At 34.4% G+C, this 12,384-nt stretch overlaps 2 protein-coding genes across 2 annotated transcripts; both read left to right on the plus strand.

Moving 5' to 3' along the window:
• The first annotated feature begins 1,539 nt into the window (after nt 1-1,539).
• Nucleotides 1,540-2,884, plus strand: LOC124926908 (sigma intracellular receptor 2-like). Its single transcript, XM_047467232.1, has 2 exons — nt 1,540-1,983; nt 2,531-2,884. Exons 1-2 carry the CDS (start codon nt 1,657-1,659, stop codon nt 2,705-2,707), a joined length of 504 nt encoding a protein of 167 aa, XP_047323188.1. The 5' UTR covers nt 1,540-1,656; the 3' UTR covers nt 2,708-2,884.
• Nucleotides 2,885-3,647: 763 nt separating this feature from the next.
• On the plus strand, nt 3,648-8,548 carry LOC124927660 (delta-1-pyrroline-5-carboxylate synthase-like). Its single transcript, XM_047468116.1, has 19 exons — nt 3,648-3,754; nt 4,563-4,634; nt 4,741-4,844; nt 4,925-5,027; nt 5,118-5,279; nt 5,383-5,660; nt 5,749-6,067; nt 6,350-6,427; nt 6,505-6,594; nt 6,680-6,766; nt 6,844-6,930; nt 7,006-7,102; nt 7,172-7,275; nt 7,358-7,433; nt 7,573-7,723; nt 7,811-7,879; nt 8,012-8,078; nt 8,168-8,238; nt 8,378-8,548. The coding sequence occupies exons 1-19, from the start codon at nt 3,704-3,706 to the stop codon at nt 8,460-8,462; spliced, it is 2,151 nt and encodes a 716-aa protein (XP_047324072.1). The 5' UTR covers nt 3,648-3,703; the 3' UTR covers nt 8,463-8,548.
• Nucleotides 8,549-12,384: the final 3,836 nt, after the last annotated feature.

Raw genomic sequence — 12,384 nt, forward strand, 5'->3', positions numbered from 1 at the left:
AAAATTTGGGGGTCACCAGCGCTATAAAAATTAGTGGCCCGCACCATCGGCTATTAGCCCCCTTTTTGGGGTCATTTCCTCAAATTTCCCAAATACCCCCTCCCCTATCAAAAATAATTATATATTTTTTTTATCTCTCTCCAAAATATAAAATGAACCATTTAAAAACAATTTTGAGAAAATAATAGTTATTTTTTTTATTTGATTAAAAACATATATAACTTTGAGCTCAAAGTTTGTAAAAATATATACATTTTAATTAAATCAGAAATAATATTTTTTTTTTTAAAATGGTTAAAACCATTTTATTAAAATTTTAAAAATAAATCAAAACCAAACAAACCTTAGCTATGATTAAGGATGACAATAAAGAACTATAAAAAACTTATTAGTATTATTAATAAATTCTAAAAAAATCAGAAATTAAAAAAAACAAAGACTACATTCAAATCTAACCGTCTCAACTTATAATTTTTGCATTCCATCCGTTTTCATTGAGAGGTTTTCTTTCATTTTCTCTGACGATGAAATGAGATTCTATTGAAAAGGATGATGAGTATTGTTGTTTCTCATTTTAAATCCTCTCTTTGTACGAGCTCGTTCTGATTTGATAAAAATAATTGTTTTTGAGAATTTTAGGGTTTTAACTTTGTTATTTTCAACTTGAATTTTTGTGTTCTTGTCTTTATTATCTCCGGCTTCAGCCTCAGACTCCATATCGGTTTTGGAATCTTTTTTATCAGCTTTGTAATTCTGGGTGTTTTTCTCTTGAATTTTCTCAACAACAACCTGATGTTCATCTTATATTTCCATCTTGATCATTTGCATTATAGCAAATTTTCTTTTCCTCCTCACCTTAATTCCTTTTACTTTCATTTCTTCGTTACTTTCTTTTTTCCTAGAATTCTTCTTGTTTTCTTCTGACTGTGTTTTATCTTTCAGTTTAGCTTTTTCGTTTCCTTCTATAAACTAATTTTAAGTTACTCAACATTGAGACTTTTTATTTGGGTCATTTAGAATTATGGATTAATTTTTTTAAACCTCACAATTTAAGGTATTTGCTTACTTGTTTATATCAAATTAGATTTTGTATCATTTATAAATAGATAAAAAAAATATCACTAATTCAACTACCTAATTTTAGGTATTTTGATTACTGATTCTCTAAAATTTGGTATACAAACCTTCAATTCGTTGAAATTCGGTAGTTAAATTAGTGATATAAATATTTTATTTATTTATAAATACAAAGTAGATAATAAGTTAACGAAGTTTGAAACCGTTAAAGACAAAATTTTGTTAATATAACTTTAAGAATTCTTTAAGGGTGCCATTTTAAAATTTTGAACCAGCTTAAATATGAAAAATATTTTTATGTTTTTGTTTAGTTCAAATTTAAAAACTCATATACATGTATAAGTTTAATCATTAACAAATATAAAAGGGTAAAGAAGAAATAATATAGAAAAAGAAGAGGAAATAAAGGGAAAATGTGGGGGCTATAATAATGTTGAATTTGAGAGGTCTCCCCCCAATTAGATCCCAAAAATTGGTTTGGTTTGGTTTGAAGAGAGAAAGAAAGAAAAAAGAGATCCATAATTTTGGTTTGGTTTGGTTAGAGAGAAAGAAAGAAAGAAAGAAAGAAAGAAAGAGAGGATGGGGGCCATAGTTACTACTATTGTAGATGTAATACTGTTGTTATTCTTCACGATCATCGCTGTGGCAGCGCCTCTCCTCGACGCCCAGACTTTTCTATCGCCGCACTACTTCCCTGAGATTCTCGTCGACTTTAAACTCTGGTATGCCCGTGAATTCGGCGATTATTTGGTCGTCGATAAGCCCCATTTCTTTGTCGGCCTTGTTTGGCTCGAGCTCTTCCTTCAGTGGCCTCTGGCGCTCGCCAATATCTATGGCATTCTTGCTGGCAAATCCTGGTTGCACACCACCTGTTTGATCTATGGTGTCTCCACTTTCACTTCCATGGTACTACTACTACTACTACTACTACACTCTTCTCTCAATTTTTGTTTATTGTCTGGGTATTCAATTATAATTACAATTATCTGTTGGTGAATGATATAATGATATTACAGTAGTAGATTCATGTGTTGCATAAAGGCAATGGATTGGACTGACTTTGTAGCTTGAATAACACTGAAAAGTAACACTCACTTAGGCCTTGTTTGAATAACTACCCGGGTTGTTTCAGATAATCCCGTTTGTTTGATGGAGATGGTTTAGAATAATAACCTAGGACAAACAAAGACATTAGTAGAGGAATAAGGGATAAATAATATTTAAGGAATGAATAGAGTTTTCAAGAATGATGTTATATGTGTTTGTTTGTTTGTTCTTCACAGAATGTATTTTCTTAAATTATTACCCCATATGTTCAGTAATTTACTTTTATGCAAAACCCTCAATCATATATCTCTATTAATTATTATTAGGGTTTTTAGTTAGATATCTCTTCAGTGATTGTGATTTGTGATTGTGATTGTGATTGAAGTTTAATTATAATATTTTTCAGGTTGCTATACTGTCTGAAATAGTTGGTTCTCCAAAGTCATCAGATAAGCTAATAAAGACATATGCCCCTTTCATTGGATTTGCGACTCTAGCCATCTTGAGGGGCCTATTTTCACAACCTATCAAGAGCACCATAATTGGAAGAAGACCTTTTCTCAATAGGAAAAAGAAAGCTTGATGATGTTTAATGTTTGTTTGTTTGTATGCAAACTTTTTTCAATACATATAATATAGTAATTAAACTTGCAGTATAATTGCCATGCCCGATGACAACTTTTTAATTAATCTCTGTATGTATGACATTGTTGATCATTTACATTGTTGTTTTCTTGATATTAATTATATATTAATAAACCCCCCTTACTTTAATTTAAAGCTTTAATAATAATAATAAAAATTAAATATTCTTATTTTGAATGTAGAAAATTATTAACATACTTTACACCAATTCTTAAACAACAATCTTTCTACTTAGTGAAAATTATAATTATCAATAGATCTTTTATACAATACTCTTTATTATAATTCATTTTTATTAAACCAATCATTTGTATAGATAGAGTTTGTATCATAACAAAAAAAAAAAATAGAATAGAATGATCATAAAATACTAAAACCGATTCTTTGATCCTATTTTGTTAACTTGAGAAAAACATCTGTTTAATAATAAAAGTCAATTCAACCTTGACTCCTATTGTTAAGCATGAAAAATTGGATCTGAAAACAAATTTAACCAAATTAATAGAAAACCCAGTCAACCTTGTTTAAGTTTGTTTGTTTGTTTGATGATTGATGTTGGCTTTTAAAAAAAAAATACATATTTTTATCCTCTCATTAAAATTATTCACCAAAACAAATATCTATATTTATATGAATATATCATAATGTTAATAATAATAATAATACATGAAAGTGAATCGACCATTCAATAATTGAAAAACTCAAAGCAAGCTCATTAATGTTAAAATTATATATAATTATTTTTGTTGAGGAAGCCAAGTCAAAACTGAAGAGATTATATACACGTGTACATACATGATGAAACTTAGTCAATCCTAATTAAGCTATAATTATTATTATTGTTAAATCTGCATTTATGACATCTCGCTCACTCACTGTTTACCTTTATTATTCCTTAGCAAAACCTCCTGACTCATAAACAGATTCTTTCACCATGGATTCTGCTCGTAGCTTACTCAACAACGTTAAACGTGTCGTCATTAAGGTATATAATTAAGGTTCCTATTCATTCTTCACCCTTCCAATGTTATTATGTACAACCACCTTCGTTCACTGTCTGTCTCTATATATTTTATCTTGTATTCATTCATTGATTTGATCACCTTAAACCATTGGACAACTGATATAATTGCGATTAACAAGTAATATCAAGGTTGATTGCAGATCGCATTCTGTTTAACGTTGGCTTTTATATGGCATTTTGAATCATTTTGATAATGTAAGACGAATTGGATGTATCATATACATTGAGTCGATCTAGAATTCAACTATACAATCAAACAAATTCAATTAAGAAAACACAAACATAATAATAAATTCAAATAAATTGTTTTATTAAATTAAGACCGAAGGAATCAAGTTTGGTACATGCGTCATTATTTGAATAGACCCATAATATATCATTTTTTTATTATCTCAAAATCATAGATCCAATTGATCAATTTTTTTCGGTATAACATATTAAACATATATATATGAGAGAGTTTGATGTGCAGCATTTGTATTTGTAGCTCCTTTGATAAATAACTTTAACAATATATATATATATATATATATATATATATATATATATATATATATATATATATATATATATATATATATATATATATATATATATATATATATATGTATGTTGGGTGATTAACAGTTATTTGGAGATCGATGAATGTACCTACCAAAAAAATTTATTAGACTAAAACTTTTACATATAAATTAATTATTTCAGTTACAGCAAATTACAAGCAGATAAATTTTCAATTTCTATTATAATTTTCTAATCGAAACAACAGATGGGGACAGCAATCGTGACACGGGACGATGGACGACTGGCCATCGGCCGAGTAGGTGCTATCTTTGAGCAGGTATTGAGACTATTATTATTATTATGTAAATGTTGATGTCAAAATCTTCATCAATGTACAAGTAGGGGAACTTTTGATGTTTAAACCATTTTCAATATTTCATCAGATTGAAGAGCTCAGTTCTCAAGGATTTGAGATCATCTTAGTGTCCTCAGGTGCTGTCGGAGCTGGCCGCCAAAGGCTTCGATATAGAAGATTGGTCCATAGCAGGTGGTTTTCCAAATATATGTGTCTGTCCCACATTAACTAAACACAACATAAGATTACCTACTTTGTCCTGTCTCGTGTAGTTTTGCGGATCTCCAAAAACCACAGCTTGAGATAGACGGGAAGGCATGTGCGGCTGTTGGGCAGAACGGGCTTATGGCGGTTTATGACAATTTATTCAGCCAGGTCAGTACTCTAGCTGCTGCTGCTGCTATATTTGGAAGTGTCGTATTCATGTAAGGCTCACATTTAAGTTTGTTTGTTTGATTTGGGCAGCTGGACATGACCTCTTCTCAGCTTCTGGTGACCGATATTGACTTCAAGGATCCAGATTTCAGAGAACAGCTTTCTGAAACAGTTGACACTTTACTAGCGTTGAAAAGCATTCCCATTTTCAATGAAAACGACGCTATAAGTACTAGGAGAGCTCCTTACACTGTAACTACTCATCGATGAACTACCTGAATTGTTTGAATTCCAAACATCCAAATGCATTGTTCTTTTATATAGACATTTGAAGCTTAATGGTGTGAACATGCAGGATTCTTCTGGTATATTCTGGGACAACGACAGTTTGGCTGCCTTACTGGCCCTGGAATTGAAAGCCGACCTACTTCTTCTACTGACGGATGTGGATGGCCTTTACAGCGGTCCACCTAATGATCCGAATTCTAAGCTGATCCATACTTACGTTAAGCAAAAGCACGAAGGGGAAATCACGTTTGGGGATAAATCCAGAGTGGGAAGAGGAGGCATGCATGCGAAAGTCAAAGCTGCCATCAATACTGCTCTTTCGGGTACCCCTGTTATTATTGCCAGGTACAAACATACACATACATTCATACATGCATGCAAAAGTTTTTCCATATATATGTTTTAGCTGAATCTGCATCGATCTCTTTGGAAGTGGCTTTGTGCCGCAGAATATCACAAAGGCAATAAACGGGGAATGTGTTGGCACTCTCTTTCATGAAGAAGCGCATTTGTGGGTTCCTGACGTTAATGATGTTAATGGTCGAGAGATGGCTGTTGCAGCTCATGAGTGTTCTAGAAAGCTTCGGGGATTATCTTCAGAAGAGAGAAGGAAACTTCTGTTAGATATAGCTGATGCCTTGGAGGCAAATGAAAGCTTAATCAATGCGGAGAATCAAGTAGATGTTTACACTGCTGAGACACGCTGTTATGACAAGTCGCTGACATCGTGTTTGATCCTGAAACCTGGGAAGGTGAGTATTTTAACACTGCACAATAATGTTTGGCCCATTTTTCTTACATCATAAACTACATGTGAGATTTTTGAGCTTCGAGGTTGAGGTTGAGATCTCAAGTTCGATTCTTCCTACTAAAACACCTTATGATGTACTGGCTCCTCGAGAAAAAAACAAAAAAAAACTATGGTCTAAAAAAGGACTAGATGATCCTTCTTCTCCATATGTGTTTAACAAGAAGAAGATTTTTACTTACAGTTGTGTTCTCACATGGAGGCTTCTTTGTATTATTGTATACAGGTATCTGCCCTAGCAAAATCTATACGAGTGATTGCTGACATGGAAGAACCAATAGGCTGCATATTGCGGAAGATGGAGGTGAGGAGGGATTTTGCATTATCTCATGCGAAATCATTTGGTATTTCTAAAAAATTAAATTGTGGATCTTTTTGCAGCTTGCAGATGGACTCATCTTGGAGAAGAAAACACATCCTTTGGGAGTTCTACTAGTCATCTTTGAGTCTCGACCAGATGTGTTAGTACAGGTGAAGAAGACTCACTCAACCTTCTCTTCTGTCTCCTTAATTAATCTATCTCAGATGATAAGGAGAAATTATAATGGTTGGACAGATTGCTTCACTGGCAATCAAGAGTGGAAATGGACTACTGTTGAAAGGTGGGAAAGAAGCTAACCATACAAATGCAATCTTACACAAGGTTTGATTTCATTCCTATTTGTCGATTTTGTTTGGGACTCTGACTTGAAAGCTAAAGCTAAATTTGCGTCACTGTAGGTTATAACAGAGGCAATCCCGGATTCTGTGGGGAAAATGCTCATTGGCCTCGTGACTTCAAGAGATGAAGTTTCTGACCTGCTTAAGGTAATAACCCTTTAGTCAAATTGTTGGCATTTAGTAATTTTTGTTGATTCTTGATGGTGGCCTTCTGTCTTTCAGCTTGATGATGTGATTGATCTTGTGATCCCTAAAGGAAGCAACAAACTAGTTTCTCACATAAAAGAGTCCACAAAAATCCCAGTTCTGGGTCATTCTGGTAAAAAAAAAATCCTTTGATTTATTGTACCTTGTTCGACGGATTAAAGTGACATTTGTTTTCCTGCAGATGGAATATGCCATGTTTATGTCGACAAGTCAGCAAAGATGGATATGGCTGAGAAGATCATCTTGGATGCAAAGTTGGATTACCCGGCAGCTTGTAATGCTATGGTATTTTTCTAGTTGAATGTGGTATTTCAGAAGTTCAGTCATCTTGATGATATTAGATTGATAAAGTATGTCTTTTGACCAGGAAACACTGCTAGTTCACGCTGACTTGGCTGCCAACGGTGAGCTACAGAAGCTTGTTGAAGAGCTCCAATTGGAAGGTAAAAGATAAAACCGGCTAAATAAGATCAAGCTTTCTGCTACGAATCAAACAAGAATTTATGGTTAAGGAGAGCTGATCAAATTTCTAATATTATTCATTTTCTAACAGATTCAAATGGCGTGTCTGTTATTTTGCAGGTGTTCATCTGTATGGTGGACCAAAAGCAACTGGTTTACTGAATATCGATGAAGCAGAGACACTACATCATGAGTATAGTTCAAGGGCTTGCACCATTGAAATAGTAGATGATGTGCATGCTGCTATCGATCATATCCATCAGCATGGAAGGTATGTTTTCTGATTGATTATTTTCTTATAGTTGTCTACAGAAAATGAATATAATTACCTGACTTTGCTGCCTTATCTGTTTTCCAGCAACCATAGTGACTGCATCATAGCTGAGGACAAGGAAGTTGCTGAATATTTCCTGAGTCAAGTAGACAGGTAGTTTTGAGTTTGCACAAAAAGAAAGAATCATTGAAGGAAATAATTATCATGTTAATGACTTCACACATTTTGAATTTTTTGCGAAGTTAAAAGCTCAGTACTGACTCACAAAAATAAATGTCTTAACAGTGCAGCAGTTTTCCATAATGCAAGTACAAGATTCTGTGATGGAGCTCGGTTTGGACTAGGAACAGAGGTTAGACATATTTATAGCAATTGTTTGTTCATGAGTGCCTAATTGATGTTTCTTAACCTTTCATCACATTTTATCACGTTTCATGGAAGGTTGGGATAAGCACAAGCAAAATCCATGCACGCGGCCCTGTTGGAGTTGAAGGACTCTTAACGACAAGATGGTATGTGAAATATGTCTTATTCCACTTCAATTTCTCATTGATATACAAATTTCATTTAAAAAGTTTCAATAACTTTGATTTCAGAACATAACATGATCAAAAAAGAGGTTAATGTTTTTGAAAAAAAAATGGTATGCAGGATTGTAAGAGGCAATGGGCAAGTGGTAGATGGAGATAAAGGGGTTGTTTATACCCACAAAAACCTAAGCCTTAACTTTGAGTGATAGTTAAACGAGAAGGCAGATGCTTATCACAGACAGATGGTTATTTGGAAGATTGGTACCTTAATTCTTTAGTGTCTTATTCTTAGTTAGAGTCATTTTCTCCTTAAGGCACATGCATACTTTTATGCTCGTCACTGCTATTTTATTTACGCAGTGTCTATGTTGCCATACCTTCTTCTCAAACACCTCTGCCTTGGACATACAGGCAGATAAGCTTCAGGTCTATACTAGACCAAAAGAAAGGAAATTAGACAGGTTGTGAGAGTTAAACTTCATTGTGAAATCTCCATTGATTTTATTCTTACTCATTCGTGCATATTTATTCTATTGTTACCTTCGCGTTCAGATTAAACAAATCCAATGAAGTTGTTACCTTGAATAGGGACTTTTATTGAGCTTATTTGTCATCTATGATTGAAACTACAAGAGTTTCAGGTAAAATCAGAAAGGAATTAAAAATAGTCTGAAATATGGTTTTCAGAATATTCATTCTCAATTTGACCAAAAGAGACTATATGTATTAGCAACACTAGCCATAGCAAAGCACTAAGACGGTGTCAACCAACTATAACGTTTCCCAGAGGAGATGGTGTCAATTTAAGAAGGCAACTTGATTCTATTTGTTAGTATTTTTCCCCATTCAATAACCAGATGGCCTTCGTCAGAGGAAGACAAATCTTTGATGTGGCTCTTACCGCTGATTATATTCAGAGAAGGTGACGAGTGGTTGGGGCCTTTTGTAAACTGGACATTGAAAATACGAATGATCAAGTTAACATGGATTTTCTTCTCTATGCCATGAGAAGAATGGGGATTGACGGATAAATGTATTATAGTTATCAAGTTCTTCATCTCTATTGCGTGTTTCTTAGTTCTTATAAACAAATTTTAGAGACTTTCAGTAGGGTAAACCCTGTCTCCCTTACTCTTCACTTTTGTTGTGGAGATGTTTAACATAATTATGTCCAAAATAGTTTTCGGGTCTTATTAAAGGTCTGAGTCTGACTATTGGGAATCGTAGAAGCATCTTCGGGCCTCTCACATTCTGTTTGCAGATGGTACGTTGTGTATAATCGAAGCCAATGTACAGAACTTGAGGGTGATGAAACAACTTTTTGTCCTTTCCAAGGCTTGTGTGGGTTTGAAAAGTTAACATTTATGATGAGTATGAGATGATCATCACCAGAAGCTGCAAGAATGAGAATCCTTGATTGAAATTTTGGGATTGAAGAAGGCTTCTCCCATCCATATCTTGGGTTGCCCCTTTAGGATTGCGGCTAGGGCCTAAGAAGAGCAAGGAATAGGGTTCTCTTAAAAATGGGTAGCAAATTGAAAAGGTAGATTTTTCTCAGAAGGGTGAAGGTTAGTTCTTCTGATCAAGAACTCATTGGCCTCTTTATCCACATATATGTTGTCCCTTCTTTTAGCATCCCTAAGTTTGTGAGAGCAATAATAGAAAGCATCATGCAGAACTTTTTCTCCGGTAATGCTAATAATTCAATAATAAACTTTGTCAGTGACTGATAATAAGAAAAAACATAGGAATCTTAGTAGTATAGCGTTCACATGGTCGTATATCCCTGTTAAACCACAACTATATAAGCTGTGCAAATAGTTTCAAGCATATCATTGGCCATCGCCATGAATCCTCAACTTTGAGTTGCAAACGAAATCTTAAAATGATTGGTGGATTAATATAATATGCCATATATACAGAGAATGAACCGAGCAGATTATTGGAAACAGCTAATGAATGCAACTAGATTGACAATGCATAAATATGATAAGCGATATGCAAGTCGGATGCATTAAAGTAAAATAACAGAGATGGAGAGATAGGACAACCTTGATGCTTGATGGCGACACCGATTGAGATCAGTCCTAAATTGACGGAAGGAATCATAGCTCCGGATGCAGTTGAAAGATGCGCCATCAATCTTAGCTGTTATTAGTGAAATCGACCATTTGGATAATGATCTGCTTATGCGCGCCCTTATAGAGTGATTCATTGATAGCACAAAGTGACCGGAGCTAGTATGGAGAGATCGTCGCTTACAGGCAACAAACAAGATCCATTCATGACGATAATTCAAACTAAATCAACTAGTAAAATCTCAATCAAAGATTCAAAGTTGCAAAACTAAATTGATCGATGATAGACAATTTAATTAATTTGAATTTCAATATTATACACATAGCGCGAACCCTAATAATTTTTGGGAAATTTGACGAAATGACCTTGCAAACTTGTTTATTTGACCCGGTGGAATTTTATAATTTTTTTTGCGCTCGTGGTGTTCTATTTTTTTTATACGATTTTGCCCTTGTCGCGAAATGCTAAGTCACTTAGCGTTTCGCGAAGTGGATTAGAGGTTTGTATAAATACCCAAATAATTTCATTTCCCTAAATTTTTTTCTCTCTCTTCTCCAATTCTCTCCTTCACTCACGGTGGCCGGCGACGACGGCGGCCGGCGGCGACGACGTCTCCGTTTCCTCCAATATCCATACAAATCAAACCCGATCAGAGCTCTTCTAACCTAACTAATTCATTTATGTTTATCTATTGCCGATTTCTAATCCTAGATCTATTTTGCATGCAGGTTTCTTATACTAGGGTTTATGTGAGTTCTCCGATTCTAACTATTTGAACGGCGTCGAGGTAGATCTTCATTCTAACAGTTATGTTCTTGTTTACATTTTCTTCATTTCAAAAACCTTTTCATATTTCCTTTATGTCCATCATTTTCTCCGTTTTGTTGATTCTTATTTCTTATATGGTTCATATTGGTTCATGTTTGAGCATTTCGTTAAGTTATTATTTGTTATTTGTTCATATTTGCAGAAAATCTTTGTCTGATAAAAGCGTATGTGTTTCCGTTTCAGATCTGCTTACCGTTTCGCTACGGACTTACCGTTTCGCTACGGACTTACCGTTTCGCTAAGTATACCTCGCGATTCGCTAAGTATAAAGATTTTTTGTTATTTATAGTTAATCATGAACTTCATTTGACAAGGTATTTACATCACTTCATGGTTATGAAGAGAACATGTGTTAACAAAACAAACCTTCTAATTTTACATTGGAAACATTTAGATTCTTCAGAAAATGCCTTTGAAGAATCTATCATTGACCTCCAGATAAGCAAAGATTGGCTGACTTTGATTTCGTTAGTCGTTAAGCTAAAGAAATAAATTTCAAACAATTTTCTCTTATCTGGAGTTCAACGATCGCTTCTTCAAAGACTTTTTCTGAAGAATCTAAATGTTTCCATGTAAAATTATAGGGTTTGTTTTGCTAACACATGTTCTTTTCAAAACCATGACTTTGTTGTTGATACCTTGTCAAACGAGATAGATTACCTATGAAACCAATAAAAAATTTTGTACTTGACGATTCGCTAAGTACTACGAGCTCCAGCTAGGAGAATGGTTTGAATTCGATTTCGTTATTAAAATATAGTAGCGAAAACGTATTCAAACCATCTTCTCTTAGCTGGAGCTCGTTGACCTCTCGTTTCGCTAAGTCCCTCCCGATTCGCTAAGTCCCTCCCGATTCGCTAAGTGCCTCCCGTTTCGCTAAGTCCCTTCCGTTTCGCTAAGTCCCTCCCGATTCGCTAAGTGCCTTCCGACTCGCTACGGAAGTTGAAGAGACGCGCGTACTCACACGCGCTAGACCTTATATATTCAAAAAATTCAGAACATTTCATTTCAACCGCCCGACTCTCTCTCTAACCCATTTTCTCTTCACTGAATCTTGTCAAGCCCGATCATTTCTGCTTTCTTCTCGTTCGTCATTAAGGTTAGTTCATTATCATTTTCTGCTTTTTTGTTCATTGGTGGTTTTTGCATGTTAGTGTAATGTTAAGTGTTTCTGTTCAGTATATATTTTTTGCCAGTAGGGTTTCTGTTCAGTATATTTTT

Source organism: Impatiens glandulifera, chromosome 2 (genome assembly GCF_907164915.1).
Source record: "Impatiens glandulifera chromosome 2, dImpGla2.1, whole genome shotgun sequence".
In the NCBI taxonomy this organism is placed as follows: domain Eukaryota; kingdom Viridiplantae; phylum Streptophyta; class Magnoliopsida; order Ericales; family Balsaminaceae; genus Impatiens; species Impatiens glandulifera.

Excerpts from the sequence above, each read along its gene's own strand:
- LOC124926908 (XM_047467232.1), top strand. The coding sequence starts at position 1,657 with ATGGGGGCCATAGTTACTACTATTGTAGATGTAATACTGTTGTTATTC. Across the intron at positions 1,984-2,530 it reads TCTCCACTTTCACTTCCATG|GTTGCTATACTGTCTGAAAT; the intron begins GTACTACTACTA and ends AATATTTTTCAG.
- LOC124927660 (XM_047468116.1), top strand. The coding sequence starts at position 3,704 with ATGGATTCTGCTCGTAGCTTACTCAACAACGTTAAACGTGTCGTCATT. Across the intron at positions 3,755-4,562 it reads TTAAACGTGTCGTCATTAAG|ATGGGGACAGCAATCGTGAC; the intron begins GTATATAATTAA and ends TCGAAACAACAG. Across the intron at positions 7,724-7,810 it reads CATATCCATCAGCATGGAAG|CAACCATAGTGACTGCATCA; the intron begins GTATGTTTTCTG and ends TCTGTTTTCCAG.